Genomic DNA, 20,228 nt, shown 5'->3' on the forward strand with positions numbered 1-20,228 from the left:
ATCGATATCTTAATTATTACTAATAGCACAATAGATTATTCGATCAAATATTTTATTGCAGAAGTATGTACATCCAACTGTTAGCCTTTCACATGCAGTACAGAACAAGCAGCTGCCAGTTTCAAAAGGTTGGTAGCCATTGTTGTGACTGTGAATGCAAGGGTGAATAGTTGTCTGTGTATACGAGCCATGTGATGGCTGGGTGTACACCACCTCTCACCCAGAGTCAGCCGGGATAGGCTCTATCTAGCCGCGACCCTGGTTTTGACCTGTGGTATAGAATAGATCATGAATGGCCTGATGGACCTTTAAAAAAAAAAAACACAAAACAAAAAAACTTTTATTCAGAATTTCAAATACAAACACTAAAGGCACACATTAGAATATTCATTGCACAGTCGAAAAAACATCAAGAAAAATAATAAAAATAAAGTAAAACAGAGAAAATACAAAACAAAAATAAATTGTGAGGAACTTATTCCAGAAGAGCAAAAATGTCAAAGAAAATAGTCTCTGGGCATTATTTTATTTTATTTTTTTTATTTTAATTTTAATTTTTTTCAAAAATTTTATTTATTTTTTATTTATATTTTTATAGCTTGAGATAATTCTTCCAACCATTTATGTGGGGCTTCACCTTAAGGTATTTGCATCTATGAATAAAATGTTTCACACGACAAATTAAATTGTTGACCAAAAAGTCCAAGTTCCTCTGGCCTGATGGACCTTGGCTTGTACGTTTTCCATGTTCAAGCGTCGATATGGCGTTGTTGCAGAGAGCATCCACCTGAGGGCGACAGAGTTTATTGCTTACTCAAGCATCTTGCCTTAACATTTTCTAACATTTTTGCTGTTTTTATTGGTTGTTTGATTGATGGTTTATTGAACATAAACACATAAAAAACAAAAACAAAGAAAAGCTAATCAATGAATATCTTAGATCAGTGCAGTTCATATGTTCATAAAGGTTGTAGGAAAAAGTTGAAAACTTATCTAGTCCTGCTTGTTCTCTATAAATTATGACAAATCATGTTATAATGTTAATACACCGGTAGGTTATCCATATAGAGTATTGTATTCCCCCACCAAAAGTCCAAACAAACACAAAAAGTCCTCTTTACATATGTCCAGATATTTTTTATTTATTTATATCACTTAATAATTTAATTGAAAAACATGTGCCTGTAATGCGGTTCAAGGTGGTGGGGACGAGGGAAGAATTTTATATGAACCGTGTTACCAATATTTATTTCTTCTATCAGCGACAGCGTGGTTGTGATTTCACGTTAGCGACTTATAGGTCTCCGCCCCTTCAATGACGTCACTTTCCTTCTCGGGCTTCCTTTTGCTCCCACAGAATTCCTACTTTTCACAGTGCACTTGAATGCAGCTACAACCAGAATTTCTCCTCCATTCCAAAGCACCTTGGTTTAATACAGAGTAAACAAATATGACGTCTTCCAGAAATGCAAGAAAAGTAAACTTGACAGCGATTGCAATTCTTCTTTGCCTGTCGTCGGTCATAGGTAAGTTTATTTGTCCCGCTTTACACGAAATGCGCTTTGTTGACTATTGTAAATTCAAAATGTTGCAGTGATTAAAGGGAGCTTAATGCCATTCACGAAATCGGGATTTTGAACCTTGCAGCCATGTATTGCCATTCCTTTTCTGAAATAATGAAACCAGTTCATTGGTATTTTGTTTTATGGCTCGTCATTTGAGTTACTGCAGTAAGATTATGAAAGTATGAAACTTGAATGATGACATGACGTGGTATCGTATGTGCAAAAAATATTTAAGAACATTCTTATACCACTTATTAACGAGCTCCATCTATTCTCATACATTTTCACTTTGAAGGGAAACGTATTACTAGTATCTTACTGAGTGACTGCAAGTTGTGAACAAGCTATTTGGCTATTTCTGAGACCTGCAACCTTCCTTAACAAGCTATTTAGTGGAAGTTTGCAGTTTTTCCCCCCAAAGTAAAAGTGTCTGATTGTATTGTGACAACATTCTGAGACTTCTTTTGAACATTTCTTGGAAACATTCTCCATGTACAGTTATGGTGATATTTGTGTATTTTCAACATTCTTTCATTTGTATCAGTGGACATCCTTGCGGTTAAACAGTATGAGGTGGTACAGATGGGGAGAAAAACAGCGCCATATGTGCTCTTGTCTGGAGCCATCATGAAGCAGCTGTCTGTTCACCTAACCTAAGATCAACCTGGAAATGTCTTGCCAACTTCCTGCACCTGCACACACATCGCCTGCCTAAAATAGTAACCAAACATGTCTGGGCTGTTCAGAGTGCCATTGGCTGATGCTCGTCAGTAGACGTGTATACGTCCAGCACCTGTTGCACTCATAGGTCATTGGCAGCAAGCATCCTGAGCGGTGCACACTGTCATGTTGTATAACTGCTCATTCCCGGCAGACCAAGAGCTGCATGCATCTCTTCCACCTGGCTAATCCTACAATCTTTTAATCCCAACCACACACCATCACGTTTTGTTGACAGTGCTGTTGGCCTAAAATGGTTCTGTCGTACAAATGGCTGTTTCTGCAGCTTGTGTGTTTACTACTCTGCTTTGTTGTGAATTAAAAATCTGACGCAGTGTTGTAATATTGTTCACAATCTTGAACTAATTTGACAAGGTATGGGACATAGGAAAGGTTATAGTCACTTCTGTGGTGCAATTTTGTCCTATAGGGTCTATAACGGTCATAGAACCACAGTTTGAAAGGGGTTGGGTCAGAACATATGTCCCATCTAAGGCCCCTCTTTGGCAGAGCAAGTCCCAGGCCTGACCTCTTTGTACAGAAACTGTGAGTAAAAAAACAACACTTGTTTGGAAATAATGCAGAGGGTAGCTTGTAAAACAAGGCAAACGTTTACTAAATCGTGTGTCCAAAAAGGTCCAGAAATAATCCACACACAAAAGTAATTCATTTTCAATCTCTTCCATGCCATTGGTGTCACCTTACAAATGGGTGTCAAACTCACTCACCTACTATCCAACATATTGATGTCAAAGCTGCCAGATGCTGCTAAAGGAATGAATAACGACCCTGAATAGCATTATAAGAGTAAACAAACAGCCAGATTATGACTCATAAATCTGTGCCCTGCCACTCCTTGCCTGACTTGCTTGAGCCGTCCAAGAAATATGACTCAGTTTTCTAAGCTCTCTATATTCTCCTCCAAAACAACACTCCATATTCCAAATGTTTCCCTCTGTTACTCGCTTTTGAATGTTGTAATGTAACCCTATGGCCATCATTATTAATCAATTTAACAGATATTTAAAAAATGAAGTTCTCCATTGTTGTTGTTTTTATTTGTTTTGAAATGTAGATTGTCTTTCTGTTGATGTCTTACAGGACATATTCAGAATTGTTTTCCAAGTTGAAGTGAATGTTCCGATTAGCTGTGACTTGTCTTAAACAGTGAGATCCCCCACACAGTATCAGCACAACAATACTCTTTAATTAAATTGCACTGCTGGGTTTACAGTAACACAAATTGGGTGAAATAGATACATAAATCATAAAAATAAAATATAAATGTTAAAAAAATATATAAAAAATAGAAATAAATACTATACATTTTATTACCAATATTTTCTAAGAAGAAAAAGAGCAATAACCCTGTCAGTGATCGCTACATCATATGTTTAGTACAGGGTTTGTTTGTTTTTTTGCACCTGATGCCCTTTCCAATCTGCTGGGTCAAAATACTGTAGTTAACCCAAGTTTGGGTATAAGTAACCCGATGTGCTCAAAATCCACAGCTAATGAATAAAAAAAAACAACCCAGCATTTTTTAGTGTGAAGATTTTTTTTAAAAAAGCCACTAATTCATTTTATCACTGTTTTTCCTCAATGCCATTTTCTAGGTGACTACTGTGAAGTGAATAATTGTCATAATGGAGCAACGTGCGTGACAGGGGTAGGAGAGGAGCCCTTCATCTGCATCTGTCCTGATGGATTTGCTGGAGACACGTGCAATCTTACAGAGACAGGTATGGCAAACAAAGCACCCCTTGTGGACAAACACTTGCATTGAAATTATCCACCTTGTTTCACTCAGGACCTTGCAGTCCCAATCCCTGTAAGAATGATGCATCTTGCCAGGTAATTGCTCCCACCAGAAGAGGAGATGTTTTCAACGAGTACATCTGCAACTGCAGGCCAGGCTTTGAGGGCGCTCATTGCCAGACCAGTAAGCTGCTTCAAAAGTTATTCTTATCAATTGCTGCCTACAATAATAACTTTTTGACACGCTAACGTTCACAAAGCTATATATTAACCTGTTTGAAAAATCTGACACTATAGTTTAACACTAAACGCTAATACATGATTGAGTTCAACGTTGTATATGTGATGTGGAGCCCCTGCAGTGGTCTCATGAAAGAGCCTCTTTCACACACTTGTGTGGTTATTTTGTTTCGGCTAATTAATAAGAAAAGCCCTCTCCAAGTCTGTTAGCATGCAGATGCCACCCACACAGGTTCTCACAGACTTGAGCTTACTAAAATAACTCAAATACTTTATTGTACCCCTTTAAATCCTGTTATCGTTATGACCAAGATAGCTTGCAGTGATTGTGGAGGTTGAGAAAATGCATGAAATGTCAACATTATTTTTTTTCTCCTTGATTTGTGATTACTGTAAATCACACAAAAAAAGTGAAAGGTGAGGCATATAGAGTTAAAGAAACTTTCACTTACACCTTGATGATATTTTTATAGAGGTACTTATTTTGAATGAAAAGTTCATCCCCTCCCATAGTCCGCAGGATGACCACCAATTGTAGTGTTTGCGGTGTTTGCTTCCTGCACCAGTTCTATTTCTGTGTCAGACGTCATTGGCAGAAATGTTCTAGCGGTTTGGGGTGGAACCAGTTTGTATAGTTATAGTTAGAGAGTTTTAGCTTGAATTAATGATCTGGTGACAATGACACAGTATGTGCACTTAATTTTTTTTCTAAAGCTGTTTAGAGTTAATACTGTTTGTGTAATTGTTATAATTGTGTGAAAATCAAATATTGTTTACGAAAGAGAATGTTTAGTCCACGTGCTGCAGTGCCGGATTAAGAGCAAATCAGTCAAATTACTTTGCATTTTTCTTAGTAGGATCAAGTGTTTCACAGCTCTTTTATTTGTGTTGTCACAGCTATACTGGCATTTGTTTCTAAATTTTGACCAATCCTCTTAGTGGAGCAAGAATTGCACGGATCCATGTGGCATTACGTCAACCCGTCGTCTGCTTTAGCAGTCTTTTAGGCCATGTGATACGAGGCAGCATAACACATTGTTTATCGTTGTTTCATTAGCAAAGCTTTAAACCAACAACGTGAACTTCCACTTGTTAGTTAGGTTCTTTATTATTGTGTTTGAATCACAATAAGTTGGCTTCAGGCAGTAGGCGGGGTACACCCTGAACTGGTTGCCAGCCAATCGCAGCAGTTTTTATCCATCTCAGGCAATTCAGGGGCAGCCATTTTGCCACTTGATGTCGACTGAAGATGACTGAGCAACATTGACGCCATCTTCAGTCAGCATCAAGTGGCAAAATGGCCAATCTGGGATGGATAAAAATAGATGGATTTTGCTTCGTAGCTCATATTCCACAAATGTAATATTAATCAGAATGTCACTTTAAGAAGAAAAAAAAGAATGTCACGTTTAGACTTGTGAGGTCACATATAACATATTATTTTCAAGAAATGTTTAAGATTGACTTCCACTTTAAAGAACGTTTTAAAGTGGCATGCTTGTCAATTACTTTAGTCAATTTTGAATAAAAGTGCCATAGATCCTCAACGAAAGTCATTCACTGAAATCTATCTCACATCATGTCAATTTGATCTTGAAAAAAACCCCACATTCAATATTATTATTCATATTCAGACTCGGGCTTTGGAATTTAAATTGCTGATGCAAATATCTCATTATTAGGATCAATAATCTGTAATGCGCTTGCTCAAAGAAACTCCAGGTCAAAAAAAAAAGTGTGATTTGGAAAATAAAGACAAGTTATGAACAAAATTATTTAATTCACATAGAATAAACAACCTATACACTCCATCAGAGCATTTTAGCTGCATGTTTCCAAAGTACTGACTGACCTTGTGATTTTTAGAGTTAGTTCTGTGTGCCACCCTGTGGTGGTTTGACTCCACGACACAGACCTTGTTAAAAGGGACTACATGAAGAAAGTACTTTGTAGCCATGGGTACTGAAAAAAATATTACAAGTAGAAAGAGCAATCCTATGCAGCCATACGGGTATACGGACAATGAGTCTATCATTGTTAAAGCCACTTCTATTTTGTATTCTGGGCTTTGGTGATTTTTAAATCTGCATAAAATGATGTGGTCTTTATTTGCAGATGTGAATGACTGTGCCAACCGACCATGTAAAAATGGAGGCATGTGCAGAGATCTCGATGGCGATTACTCATGTCAGTGCCCGTCACCCTATGTTGGGAAGCAGTGCCATCTACGTACGTGCACTCATTAAAACATCGGCCCATTCATTCACATACATTTATTGTATTCATTCTTCAAGTATATCTTTCTTTATGATTAAGCCAAAACAATTCTGCCTGTGACTAATTTAACATGTGTTGTGATTTAATTTGTAAAGTGCAAATGTGTTTAAAAAGTGCATCAGACAGTAGGAGAATGTACAATACTGCAGTTTTTATGGTTTATAGCTAATATGAGTTATTGGTGCTTTACTACTTTTTTCTACGTTAAAAAAAATAAATTTTTTGTGTCTCAAGGTTGTATTTCTCTTCTGGGAATGGAGGGAGGAGCAATCGCAGAGTCCCAGATTTCATCTTCTTCTGTGCACTTTGGCATTCTGGGTCTTCAACGCTGGGGCCCGGAGTTGGCTCGGCTCAATAATCAAGGTATCGTCAATGCCTGGACATCAGCTGTTCATGACAAGAATCCTTGGATTGAGGTGAGAGAAGTCATCGTTCACGCTCAGTGATCAGAGGGGGAAGTGAGGTTAATTGAAATGATGGAAACACAGCACCATTTCTTGACGCCAGGTCAACATGCAGAAGAAGATGCGCCTAACAGGAATAATAACTCAAGGCGCCAGTCGCATGGGCACAGCAGAATACATAAAAGCCTTCAAGGTGTCGAGCAGCTTTGATGGAAAGACTTATGTCACATACAGAATGGATGGACAACGGAGAGTAAAGGTTAGAATTTAGGATCAAAAGTTCTGAACACAAGAGCTTATTGCTACATGTCCAGTCCATGCAAATCATTATACAACTTTGCATTGCAGATTTTGGTGGGCAACACAGACAACGACAGTACAAAAACAAATCTTTTTGACCCACCCATTGTGGCCCAGTACATCCGCATAATCCCAGTTGTATGTCGAAAGGCATGCACGCTGCGCATGGAATTGGTGGGATGCGAACTCAATGGTAAACAAAACATCCAGTTGCAAATGAATTCTTATGTTGAATCATAACTCAACATGGCATGACAGTCCAGAAGAGGATGGAACGATATGTGGTAGATTAATTTGTAGTTTGCAAGTGAGCCTATAAGTAGTAGTATCACGCCTTGTGATTGTTTTACATAATATTTGGATTCTCCCAGACAACCAATCAGGATAAAGTTTGTTGACGTCAGTACATCTTACCGCTAGTACAAAAGTGTAGTAGCTGTCTGGCTAGCATGGCTGGCTAACATGGCGGCTAAATAGCAGCCACCTCTCTAAAATTCACTAATTATTGCCCCAGTTGAAGTGAATAAGTGACACTTGTGACAATTATTGTTAACATGAAAGGATGACAATTCACAGAAGAAGTAATGCGAAGGCTAAGCTATGCTAAACCGGCGCTAAGCTAACGCTAAAAGTAACAAAATGCCGGAATAAATGATTGATGCTACAGTTTTGCTGGAGATCCGTTCATTGCAGTGGAGAGTAAACCGAATGTTAACAGTAAATTAATGAGTTAGCATTTAAAAGTATTAAATATTAATGTTGTACGTAATCTTTCTGGTGGCTCATATTTGTTGTTTTGGCTGAGACTCAAATGTTTCTAACAAAATAAAAATATCCAGAGTGTTCCTGAGAGGCAATCGGTTGGCATTTCTGTGTTATACTTTGTTAGAGTAGACAATATTAAGTATTGTACTCTTTGCGTGTTCAATTAACTGAATGGTGAGATCCTGGTGAAGAAGTCCCTTTGCAAAGGTATCATTAAAACAGAAGCTTCTGATGACAAAAACTGACGACACTGAAGCCGTGTTCTGGTCAGATTGTGTGTCCTTTTCTCCGGCACATCATTATTTATTGAAAAGTGGGTGAATACGAAAAGTCTCTTCCCATCAGTGAATACAAGAAAATCCCCCCTTCTGTTCCCATGGGTATAAATCAGATTAGAGAAAAACAATAATAATCAGCCTGTGCCTCCCTTCCGACCGGCAGAGACCGGTCCCAGACAAAACTCCCTTTAAGATAGCAAATGTAAAAACCCGTTGCCCCTTCTCCTCTCATGAAAGTAACACAGATAAGAATACAATTCATTGAGCCATACTGAGTTAACTAAATCCAAAACGGCTAAAATATAAATTGAAACTGAAAAACAATGTTAATAACTCATCATTCCCTCATTTGAGCTCATGAGAGCTCAACACATTAAAACATTTTTTTTTCAATGGTTGTGTGATAAAAATAATTATCATTAAAACATCCCTTTAGCAGGAGAGGAGGTAGTTTAGCAATCATATGACATTAAAAAACAATTTGATACATTTAAAAGATTTTTAGTGGAATAAGCATAGCATATGTGAGGCTTAACATAAAATGTTGTTCATTAAAAAGTGTCAAAGCCAGACTGAGTCCAATTTCCTAGCCTTTGTACATTATAATGTATATAATTAATTCTATCTACATTTTTGTTTATGGGGCACCACCAGCAAATTACAGATTCGAATCCTGAGAGTACTTGATCAGTTAATTTGTATTCATCTGGCACACCTCTTGGTACTCCAATTGGATCAATGTAGGTGGGAACATTCTGCTCTTGCCAAGAATGTCATTTGGTCCTCTGAAAAGAAGGAGGTTTTGGTTCCCAATTATCAATCATTTGTAACAGGTTATCAATAGAGATGGGGTAGATTTGTACTGGCATGAGAAGGGTTATGAGGGCACAATATCCTTTTGTATTTAAAGGCAACTTATCAAATATTCAATTGTTGTGTTAGGCGACCGTAATTTTCCTTCTGGAAAAATAAAGGTCATATAGAGTCGACCCCCCATATTACGCAATGTTATTCTTTTGCTAAAGAAGATTGCCTACTCACTAGTTCCCGGACGCCAGTATCTTCCATCCTGTGTTGTTATTAGAGCATTCCAATCTCGTTGTACATGTCCTGTCAGATACCACCAGTAATTTATCCAATCCCCCCCCCTTAGTCTGTCTCCCCCTACCAAATCCCTTTAAGGATTTAATAGGAATTTTAACAGAAGTGTTTGTATTTGGAGCAACTGTCACAGCAATTGATGTATTATAAGTCCAGAATGTGACCCAGTGATTATATGGAGACTTAATACTTCGCTTAATACGATACGTTGTAATTGCGTTCAAAGTTGTGTCAAAAGGCTGACAAAAATACCAAGTCAATATGAGAAGAAATGTCGCGTTGCAGCAGACGGATATATGTTTCTGCTTTGAAGCCATCTCGTGATGAAGTTCTTTGTTGAATGAAAAAAGTGTCGCAATAGTTCGTCTCTTCTTTTAAAGTCTCGGGTAGACTGCCGAGACCTTCGATATGTCACCGGGATTATTCTGCCCGAAAATGTGACTCTTCGTGGAATGATTGCCCAAGAAAAGGCACTTGACTTGATCCGTTGAATGATGTCAAAACGATGTCGAATGATGTCGAAACGGCCGCTCCAGAACCGAACACTGGGTCAGCTGACGTGGCTCCCAGGTCGGAGGTGATAAGATTGATGATCATCAGTTGATGAGATAGCTGAGCCTGGCACGTCTCCGGAAGCCTTGTAGACCAGATGTGGAATGTCGTCTCCATCCTTCTTTCTGTGCAGCGAACTGCACAAGATTTCCTCTCCGACCCCCTGGGGCCGTTCTCCTGAGTGCAGAAACTTTTCATTTTTAGTTTCTCATAAACTCACATAAATTTTATTTGGAGGAAAAACCCTGATAGTTTTTGTTAGTTGGGATTAGTAAATGTTATTTGGTTAAGATCCGTAGGTCCTGTGCTGTTGGAACAGGAAAAGATCTATTTTTTTTACATTAAAATAGAGCCCAGCCTTTGATTGAGTTGAATGACATTCGCTCATTCATTAATATAAGACAGAGCTTGTAAATATTTATTTTTCAAATAGGTTTTGTTCAATAATAGGTAATTTTTTACCACGACTAAATTTGTTCTAAATTTGCATAACTGTGCCTTTCACCATCCTGAAAGGAATCATTTTACTAGCATACATATATTCTCTTCCCAGAATCCCATGACCGGCCGAATCATGATGATCCTGGAAAAAACCCACATATATTCATATTATCTATACTCTTTTGCAAACACTGGGCTCCAAACATTACATTTTTCAAATGTGATTCTGAGATAAAAGATATAATATAATATAATTACCTTTATTCGGCGAATATGCATTATTGTCCTCTTTCCCGCTGCAAGCTTACCTTTCTTCCGCTCTTGTTTTGTTCCCTGTAGATTTCTTCAAACTCAAACTGTGAATTATCCCATTCAAACTCATCCTGTCAATTGGAGTGTAGGCCGATACCCCACAACCTTTTTAATTTTGTTTTTAAGTTTGTTTTTAATTTTCTAACCCACAACCTTTTAATTTTGTATTTAATTTTCTAATTCGTCTACATTGGTTAATTTCTTAAACATAAACTCCCTCATTTTGACAAAGATCCACTGATTTTTTTCAAACACGTCAAGATGAAGGGAGGATAAAATAGAGACCTCATAACTCAAAAGACGTCGTAAATAACACAGCAGATACAATTTAAGACACTAATATATGATGACTTTGGGGCCATAAAAAATAGAGGTAACCATATTAATCTAATTCTCCTAGAGTTAAGCAAACTAAAAATTATTTAAACTGCTAATCAACCTCAACTCTTTCACATATTAGCGGGGCTCATAAAAAACACAGCACACAAAATATTTCTGGGATTCATAAATCACAGTGCTGTGAAAAAAAAAAAAAAAAAAATCTAAAATTAACCATCAAACTCGCTATTATGTATGAAATAGCATCAACTCAGTACGATAAGATGCATGGTTCAATATTATGTATATAAAACCTATACTTAGATAATATATACCACTGTGAAAACTTCTTAGTTAGCCTTTTACTTATTACTACTCATTTTATTCTATTATTTTTCTATACTGTAGCTGCAGCTGGACGAAGTCCAAAAAAGTTCCTCACGGGGAAAATAAAAGTATATCGTATCATATCATATTAATAAAATTCCCATTGTACCAATTCAGAAACTGATTCTCCCAAAAATATAGGCAAAAATTTAGTAGGCTATAGATTGAAATTAATTTTCTCAATCCCTCATTTCAAATTTACATATGTCGTTTTCAATTTCCTGAAATATCTTGCTATAGATCACAGTTCCCCACTCAACACATTAAAAATGCCTTGCATATACCGTGCAGCATTTCACTGATTGAAGGGTCGCATCCAAGTCAGACCACCAGCTTTCAAATGTCAATGTTCAGGGCGGGGCTGTGTCAGACAAAGTTCGATGAGAGGAGACATCTCTGTAATGAGGCTTGTACACAGTCACTGGGCATTGTGGAAGTTGAACACCATGTTTTTTGTAGGCACAGGAGGAAAAGACTGTTGCTCTGCGGCTTTTGACCTTTGATCTCTGCCACATCCATTCAGACGCCGTCTGCAATGTGAACCCGATGACACATTTTCGGTCCTTCCAGGCGCTCACCTCGACCAACGAATGCACCCGGCCGATCCAATGCACTACAATGCCAGACTGAGGAAATGGGATCACAGCAAGACAGTTCACTTCCTGCTTTCTCAAAAATGTTTCGTAAAAAAACAGCCTTTTTTTTTTTTTTCAATACCCCTTCCAAATAGCTACTAGCAATACTTGCAAATACAACGTATCAGCAGCTGGGGTGCATCCCGTTTGCAGTTTGTAATCAGTGAAGGCCATCAAACCCTCATCTGCCTTGGAACTCAAACATCAGTTTCTGAAATGACACACTCAGAGAAAAAACAAATATTAAAAATCACTATCATTATGTCAATTTCAAAAACATTTATAACTTCTTATTCAACTATCTTACTTCTAGCCACAGCTGTACAGATGTAGGCATAATCATGTCAACTCAACACAGCTCAAACAAAATACCATTATTTTATCATTATTCTTTATTCATTTGTCCCGAAAAGGGAAAGTTAACAAATTAACCATCTTCATCAATCATTAAAGTGTAAAAGACTATTGGCTCAGTCACTAAAAAAAATAAAATAAAAAAATAAAACACTAATTTAATATTCTTCTACAAAAACTCAACAATATCTTTCAAATACTATTACTTATTTTTTATTGTTTATCATTCCTCTCTTACCATTTTGACAAAGAAAAAGTCCCATTACGAGGACACATTATGCTCTAACGCACAGCCCCCTCCTTTTCTTCTAACCTAGAAACCGGGGGGGGGGGGGGGGGGGGAATCTTAACATTATACATCGCAAAACCTATTTTATCACATTCCCATTAATAAAACAAACGCCACTATCACAACAGTCTCATCTCACACAAAAACAACACCAAACTTAGTTAAAAATATTGAAGAAAAACAAACAAAATCCCCATATGCACATTTTTCACTCACAATCACAATAATAGCCCCCACCTTTTTTTACTGATTTCAGTAAACGGGTTAACTTCGAACAAATCACCCGTAAACTGCTCCACAAATGCTGGGGTCATTTTAGCATCAAATTGAGCCACTACATCATTACCAACAAAGAAAATACAAAAGTCTGACGTACCATTTTGTCCAGCGAAAGCTTTTTATACAATCGATCTATAGTTTGTTTTTTCATTTGTCATCGACGTTCTTTTATTTCCGCATGGCTGTGACTCACAAGTCCCGACTATGAACCGGAAGCGCATTCAGGACAAACCATTCTGTATCCGGGTCAAAATCGCCTCCATTTTGTTTGTAGACTATTTTTTACTTTCGGTTTCTATTTACGCAAGTAGTATTAATATTTATCAATACAGTGACGTCTCACTTTTAGTATAATAGTTCAATAGGTTAACACATATGGCCACACAACACACATAAGAATCACGTGACCTCTCGTTTATACACAGCGGTTATCCAATCCCGCTGAGCTAAACTGTTCTCCATATATTGCAAAATTTTTGCAAGGCGCTCATTTTCAAAATAACTTGTCACGCGCTATCGAATTAAACCGTAGAACAAAAGGAATTCATACGGTAATCCTGACCCCAAAACTACAATCGTAGGAGCGCCAAAAAATAAAATAAAATTCACGTAATCTCTCGATTGCAAATACAGTAACACAAATCCAATTATTACTGTAATCAACCTGGACCCCTCAATACTGTTCAATTTCAAACAGGCGCTTTTTCAAAAAACATATTACGTGTAAAAGGACGTTCTCACCAAGAGTCATGAGCAATTATGATACTAGTCCCCGATCGGCCTAAACTGCCAAAAAGGCAGAGCGCTACCATAATCTTCGCGATACTTAGTAAAAAGAAAGACTTTTTACGTCATCCGGCAAACCCTTTTATTCAATATATATTATGGTCTAAGGATTCTTCGTAGCGTGACGAAACAAAACAAATTAACAAATTAACTCCACTACTTCATCCCGTATAAAAAAAGCTTTATCTCTCAATGAGTCTGCATTTACGTCACTTAAAAATGCACCACCCCACGACGTGTTTAGTTCAATATCGTAGGAATTATCCCAACTCTATAACGACATCAAACTACAACTTGTTCACACAGATCTCATTTAAAATTTAGACAATTTGGAAGACGAAAAACCAGTTGCAGTGGACCCAAACAGACAGAACCTCCCTACGTGGATAAAAGTCTCCACTTACCGTACTTTATTTATTTAGGCCTAGAAGTTCCGCCCGTCCGTGAACGCCGCAGCTTGCTCTACGTCAGAATACCACCATCCGTTAGAATTCAGCGGAGGTCACCATTCGTTATAATTCAGCGTCGGGGACACCATTTGTTAGAGTAGACAATATTAAGTATTGTACTCTTTGCGTGTTCAATTAACTGAATGGTGAGATCCTGGTGAAGAAGTCCCTTTGCAAAGGTATCATTAAAACAGAAGCTTCTGATGACAAAAACTGACGACACTGAAGCCGTGTTCTGGTCAGATTGTGTGTCCTTTTCTCCGGCACATCATTATTTATTGAAAAGTGGGTGAATACGAAAAGTCTCCTCCCATCAGTGAATACAAGAAAACCCCCCCTTCTGTTCCCATGGGTATAAATCAGATTAGAGAAAAACAATAATAATCAGCCTGTGCCTCCCTTCCGACCGGTAGAGACCGGTCCCAGACAAAACTCCCTTTAAGATAGCAAATGTAAAAACCCGTTGCCCCTTCTCCTCTCATGAAAGTAACACAGATAAGAATACAATTCATTGAGCCATACTGAGTTAACTAAATCCAAAACGGCTAAAATATAAATTGAAACTGAAAAACAATGTTAATAACTCATCAACTTTTACTTACTTACTTTACTTTACGTTACTTACTTTAAAATATTTACAAGATACATAGCCAACATAAAGTCAGGTAGACATTAGTCTTTTTTTTTTTTAAAGTGACTCCATATGAAAATGTCAGCAAAAATATTTGCAGAGAAACATTGTACCTGGCATTATTTTGTACTGTGCACTTTCTTCCATGCATGTCATTGTTCCTTTTGCTTTATTCCTCTGTGTCCACTCTGGCATTGGGTTGAATTGGAAACCATTTGAATCAGTCACATTTTTTTCTTTCTGATTTTCTGGTGAAGGACATTGATTAAGCTCTTCTGTGGGGTTATTTATTCATCTTTTGTCCTTTTCTTCTCTTGGTTTTTCCATTCCTCCCTTCTGCTACTTTATTCACAGTTTATTCAAACGCAACAGGGTGCTCAGAGCCAATGGGAATGAAGTCTCGGCTGATCTCAGATGGCCAACTTTCGGCATCAAGTTCCTTCCGCACATGGGGCATCGATTCCTTCACTTGGCTCCCTCAGTTTGCCCGCCTGGATAAGCAGGGGAAGACTAATGCGTGGTCTCCTTCCCAAAACAACCGATCAGAGTGGATCCAGGTGACGTATGGTGCATGGGGGCTAACGACTACAATGTAATGACACACATTTATAAAAGCCTCAATTTGAAATATTTCTTGCTTAGGTGGATCTTGAGAAGACAAAGCGCCTGACGGGTATCATCACTCAGGGTGCCAAAGATTTTGGGGTGGTGCAATTTGTGTCTGTGTTCAAAGTGGCTTACAGTAATGATGAAGAGTCTTGGAGTATGGTGAAGGACATCAACACAGGCAGTGATAAGGTATGTAAACTGAGCACAACTTACATTGCATTGCATTACATACAACAATAACATTAATTCAAAAGATAACATTGTTTTTGTACCATTCCTGTCACTTAAGTCATATGCATAATTCCTTACGTGCAGCTTTTCCATGGCAATATCGACAACAACAGTCATATGAAGAATGTTTTTGAGCCGCCGTTCTACGCCCGATTTGTCCGAGTGGTTCCTTGGGAGTGGCACGAGCGCATCACTCTACGCATGGAGCTGCTGGGCTGCGATGACTAGAGATTCAACTTTCTTTCACAGATCTACTTCTACATTTCACTTCCTCATCTCCTCCTATGGCAGAGTTTACATCGTACTGTATAACTCTCTGGATGAAAATTGGCGTAATAGCTGGGACTTAACATTCTTTGTGTATGTGTGTGGTTTTTTTTTTATGATTTGACATTGCGTATTTCCACTGTGTATCCCTGCTTTAAATTGTATCATGTTCTTAAAAGCTTACAATTAATCTACTGTCTGTGCTTATGTTGACATGTACACGCCTCCATGCTAACAAGTTTTATTTCACAAAATGGAGCACAAAGTAGTCCGACATGGCTAGTGCAATATGGATTTTGCTGTGAGTCCTGTAGATATAGTACTTTTTTGTTTACACATTTCGATGTATTTTTCATTCATGTTTTAAAAAATATATATTTTGATGTAACAGTTTTACAGCACTTAACGTGTAGAAAGGTAAAGATAAACCTTTTTAACAAATGTATCGTTGCGCTAACAATGAAGGTCATTAAAGATGAATACATAATCATGTTTCTTGTCGGGCATTATAGGGTTTAGTATTGCATTATATACAGAAAGGTAATATAACAGTTATTTTATTTTCCCTGGGGGTCAGTGGGTCTTAGTGTTTTTTTCATGCATGTGCAGACTTGTCAGTGAAATGGCAGAAGTCACGAGCCATCAGAAGGAACTGAACTGTCACTGAACAACACAGGGAAACCTCCAAACGTTGGTTTGATGCAAAGATTGATGTTTAATAGACAGAGAGCGGCAAACAATTTAGAGTTGATATTGACAACAAATGGAAAATCTTGCCGAAGTGGCAAGATGCTTTTAGTTGTCCTTTTGCATGCTGGTATCTGATAGTTGGCCTTCTCTTTACAAAAATAATTACACCCTATTATCTTGTCTCGTAATGATGCTCATGGTCTTGGTATGTTTGGCCGATGGCAAGACCTTTCATCTCAAATGACTGATAGACGCACGATGACTGTTTACCACAATACTGCACAGTTGGTTACCCTATACAATAGCTTCCCCCCGCCCATTAACATACAGTTGACCTTGAATCAGATCATATTTGGGAAGTCAACCCCAAAAATAATTTTTGACAATAATATGTTCTATGCAGCCCCACTAGTCTAAATATGGTATTCTGATTAATATTGCATTAGGTTTTTATCCATATCAGGGGGCGGCCATTTTGCCACTTGCTGTCGGCTGAAAATGACGTAATTGTAGCTCAGGTCTCAGGTCTCAGGTCTCAGGTCTCAGGTAGCAACCAATCACAGCTTAGCTTTAGAAACAGATGAGCTGTGATTGGTTGTTGCCTGAACCAAGAGCAACATTGATGTCATTTTCAGTTGACAGCAAGTGGCAAAATGGCCGCCCCATGAGATGGATAAAAATGGCTGGACTCTGGCTGAACCCAAAATACGAAACTCCTTCTACCAACAATACCTCAATGGCATGAGCAGCAAAGACAGTAGGCCTATGTGTATTTTTTACTTTTATTATTTTTAAAATTTTCATAAACATTTTGTTTGTTTGTTTTTTCCCAACTTTGTACTTTTCTAGGTGTTCTGCTCAACTCTCATCTTATTCTACATTTTTAATGATAAAATAAACATGATAGCAATGAAAAATGTAATTGTGTAAACCTCAAATGTAGTTACGAACGTATAGGCTACTACACAAGCAAATTGTACAATTGACTTTTGGGCATGTCAACACAAAACTTGATCGGAATGTTCTTATAAAATTAGCCACTGATGGGCAGGGAACAATATTACCGGTAGGTAGTTTTAGTCAAAATGGACACCACATGAACCACTAATCAACATTGACAATAATGAATATAACGAAAAGGCCATAATGATAGTATAAGTATGAAATAAATATATTGTTTTGTTATACAATATGCAAATTTTTTAAATCTTGCCACCTGTGTGTGCGTGCGTGTGTGTGTGTGGGTGTGTATGTACAAACAGTACATTGACAAGTATTTGAGTGCCCTGATTGGTTAATAATAAAATTATTATTATTATTATTATTATTATTATTATTATTATTATTATTATTATTATTATTATTATTATTATTATTATTATAAGCGTGGTTAGTGTCCATTCTTGTTTTTATTTTATTTTATTTATTTATTTATTTTTGACAGATTACAATAATGTGAACTTCCATGTGGATTCTTTTTTTTTTCTTTTTTTTCTTTTTTTTTACAGATTACAATAGTGTGAGCTTTGTCATCCGTGTTTGCACTCCGGGCAGGGAATGCAACACTGCCATGCAGGTTTTGGTACATACCTGAGCTCAGTTCTCCCATGGAGGTGCGGATTAAATTGTCCAGGTTTCCTGTCACTGGGGGAAACCAGACAAACGTGCTGGTGGCTGTGGGATCCCACAGTCGAACCCTTAGAGAATTCAGGTTGGCTTTTGCAGCCTACATGTGAGCTGATGCTATTTCTTCATATAACCTCTAACTTGGAAGCTATGAGCTCCTATCCTATCCTTTGGTCTCTTGAGGTCTCCCTGATTTTTTGGATTTGTTGGAATTTAGATGTTTCTGGGGTTGGTGAAGAACTCTGGTTGGTGGCCCGGTGGGTGGTGTCTGGTCGGTGCTGGATTTCACCTTCCTTTGTTTTCTTTGGTCCTTTCTCGGGTCTGACGGCGGTGTTCGGTTTAGGTGAACGGTATGGAATTTTTTTTAATAGGTTTTTGGTGAACTAACGAATACACACGCGCACACACGCACACACGCATACACGCACATACTCACCCACATACAAAATAAATAAATAAATAAAAATAAAAAATAAAAATAAAAGAGCAATGATGATGACATTACCGAATGAACAATACTGAGCTCTTTTTAGAAAAAAAAAAAAAAGGAAGCTATGAGCTACGGAACTATGGGAAGCGCCATCTGACGCGCTATTGCTATAATGCATTCTGCTTTTCCTCTTCGATGCGAGGTGAGGTTGCATTGACCTAATGCTGATTTGCATGAAGGCTACATTATTTACTGTTCTCTAGTTAAGTACTTTAAGATGTCAATCATAAGCAATGCAAAATGATGACTGGAGTGACGACGTGGCATGCCACAATTAATTCTAGTATACATCCTTAGGTCAATTCTATTATTTTCAGCAATTCCACAAGATGAACCTGACCGAGGCTCGGCAGGCCTGTGAAGAAGATAATGCACAGATCGCTCAAGTTGGACAGATCTACGCTGCATGAAAATTCACAGGATTGAACCAATGCAACGCCGGCTGTTTGGCTGATGGAAGCGTCCGGTATCCCATCACGAGGCCCTTCTGAGCCGGGAGTGCGCAACATCGGTTTTCCTCCTCCCCAGGACAAGTGGGGAGTATACAGCTACAAAGCAGAGGAGTGACGTATACAGTAGAGTGGTTCAGGCTTTTCCACATTTTCCCACAATGCATCGCCGGCAGCCATGACGAAAGGCTCCGTTGACGCATTCATTGTACTGTACTTGGGTAAAAACAAATCAAATAACGTCGGGGTATAACTGCTGCTCATGTCTGTTACTCCACTCAGACTTTGTCGATCTGGTATGGATCTTCAGCACCAATTTCCAAATTTTCTCCTTGTAGCGACTAAAAGCCTTCTTGTGTAATGACACAAATACTTTTTCATTGTCATAATTTCAGTTATATTTTAATTTTCCACTGACTCGTAATAGATTTAGTAGATAGTGAAATGGCCAGCGCTTTTGTGAACATCGAATTCTTGTAAAAGCAGCCTCTCAAAATGGACAACTGCATCTGCATGGGATTGTGGGACATCATATGCAACTATATTTCAGCACAAAGGTCGAACCCCACTATAGTAGAACCAACTGCACTCTTTTTCAGGGCTCATAAACATCCTTTATTTGTCTTTGTGAAGTTCCTAAGATTTTCTCAGTTATATTAATTTAGTATCCTGCAGCAGTGTTGAAGTGATGCAAGAACTGGACCTTTGTATACATTAAATTTTTATAAAACAGATTTAGATGTTTGTTTGTTTTGTTTTTTAAATACATGTCTACTGTTAATACAGTAGTGGTATTTGATTGTTTTTAAATTCCTGAACTAGCTGAACTAGTTCTCGATGTCAGTATCTCAAAACATGAAAAAGGCAGCACACAAAAACACGTCACACTCACAAACCTAAGAGAACTCAGTGGATAATTTGGGACAAAACAAAACCACCTATCCGTTGGGCTCATAAAAACAAAAAACAAAACAAAAATAATAACGTGCTAGGAAACATGAAAATAAAACTGGACAAATACAAAA

The 20,228-nt window shown here is 37.8% G+C and overlaps 1 protein-coding gene and 1 pseudogene across 3 annotated transcripts; both read left to right on the forward strand.

The window, feature by feature from the left end:
* The first annotated feature begins 1,351 nt into the window (after positions 1 to 1,351).
* Positions 1,352 to 16,435, forward strand: LOC147177481 (lactadherin-like). 2 transcript variants are annotated; one of them, XM_086070388.1, is made up of 10 exons: positions 1,352 to 1,526; positions 3,902 to 4,027; positions 4,096 to 4,227; positions 6,399 to 6,512; positions 6,795 to 6,976; positions 7,068 to 7,223; positions 7,313 to 7,457; positions 15,214 to 15,398; positions 15,484 to 15,639; positions 15,766 to 16,435. In XM_086070388.1, exons 1-10 carry the CDS (start codon positions 1,451 to 1,453, stop codon positions 15,907 to 15,909), a joined length of 1,416 nt encoding a protein of 471 aa, XP_085926514.1. In that variant the 5' UTR covers positions 1,352 to 1,450; the 3' UTR covers positions 15,910 to 16,435. The 2 variants fall into 2 exon arrangements, with proteins under 2 accessions (XP_085926514.1, XP_085926513.1); XM_086070387.1 differs by having other exon boundaries at positions 1,353 to 1,526; positions 15,196 to 15,398.
* An 872-nt stretch (positions 16,436 to 17,307) lies between these two features.
* On the forward strand, positions 17,308 to 19,900 carry LOC147177482 (hyaluronan and proteoglycan link protein 1-like; annotated as a pseudogene). Its single transcript, XR_015094370.1, has 5 exons — positions 17,308 to 17,407; positions 18,083 to 18,113; positions 18,161 to 18,349; positions 18,817 to 18,896; positions 19,052 to 19,900. The product of XR_015094370.1 is annotated as a hyaluronan and proteoglycan link protein 1-like (transcript).
* Positions 19,901 to 20,228: the final 328 nt, after the last annotated feature.

Source organism: Leptonotus elevatus, chromosome 3, assembly GCF_054856555.1.
Source record: "Leptonotus elevatus isolate MCC_2025b chromosome 3, RoL_Lele_1.0, whole genome shotgun sequence".
Lineage (NCBI taxonomy): Eukaryota > Metazoa > Chordata > Actinopteri > Syngnathiformes > Syngnathidae > Leptonotus > Leptonotus elevatus.

What these genes read in the sequence shown, in the direction of transcription:
- LOC147177481 (XM_086070387.1), top strand. Translation starts at nt 1,451, where the DNA reads ATGACGTCTTCCAGAAATGCAAGAAAAGTAAACTTGACAGCGATTGCA. An exon ending in GTGCAATCTTACAGAGACAG is followed by an intron (nt 4,028 to 4,095) that starts GTATGGCAAACA and finishes TGTTTCACTCAG; the next exon opens with GACCTTGCAGTCCCAATCCC. An exon ending in GGTGGGATGCGAACTCAATG is followed by an intron (nt 7,458 to 15,195) that starts GTAAACAAAACA and finishes CTTTATTCACAG; the next exon opens with TTTATTCAAACGCAACAGGG.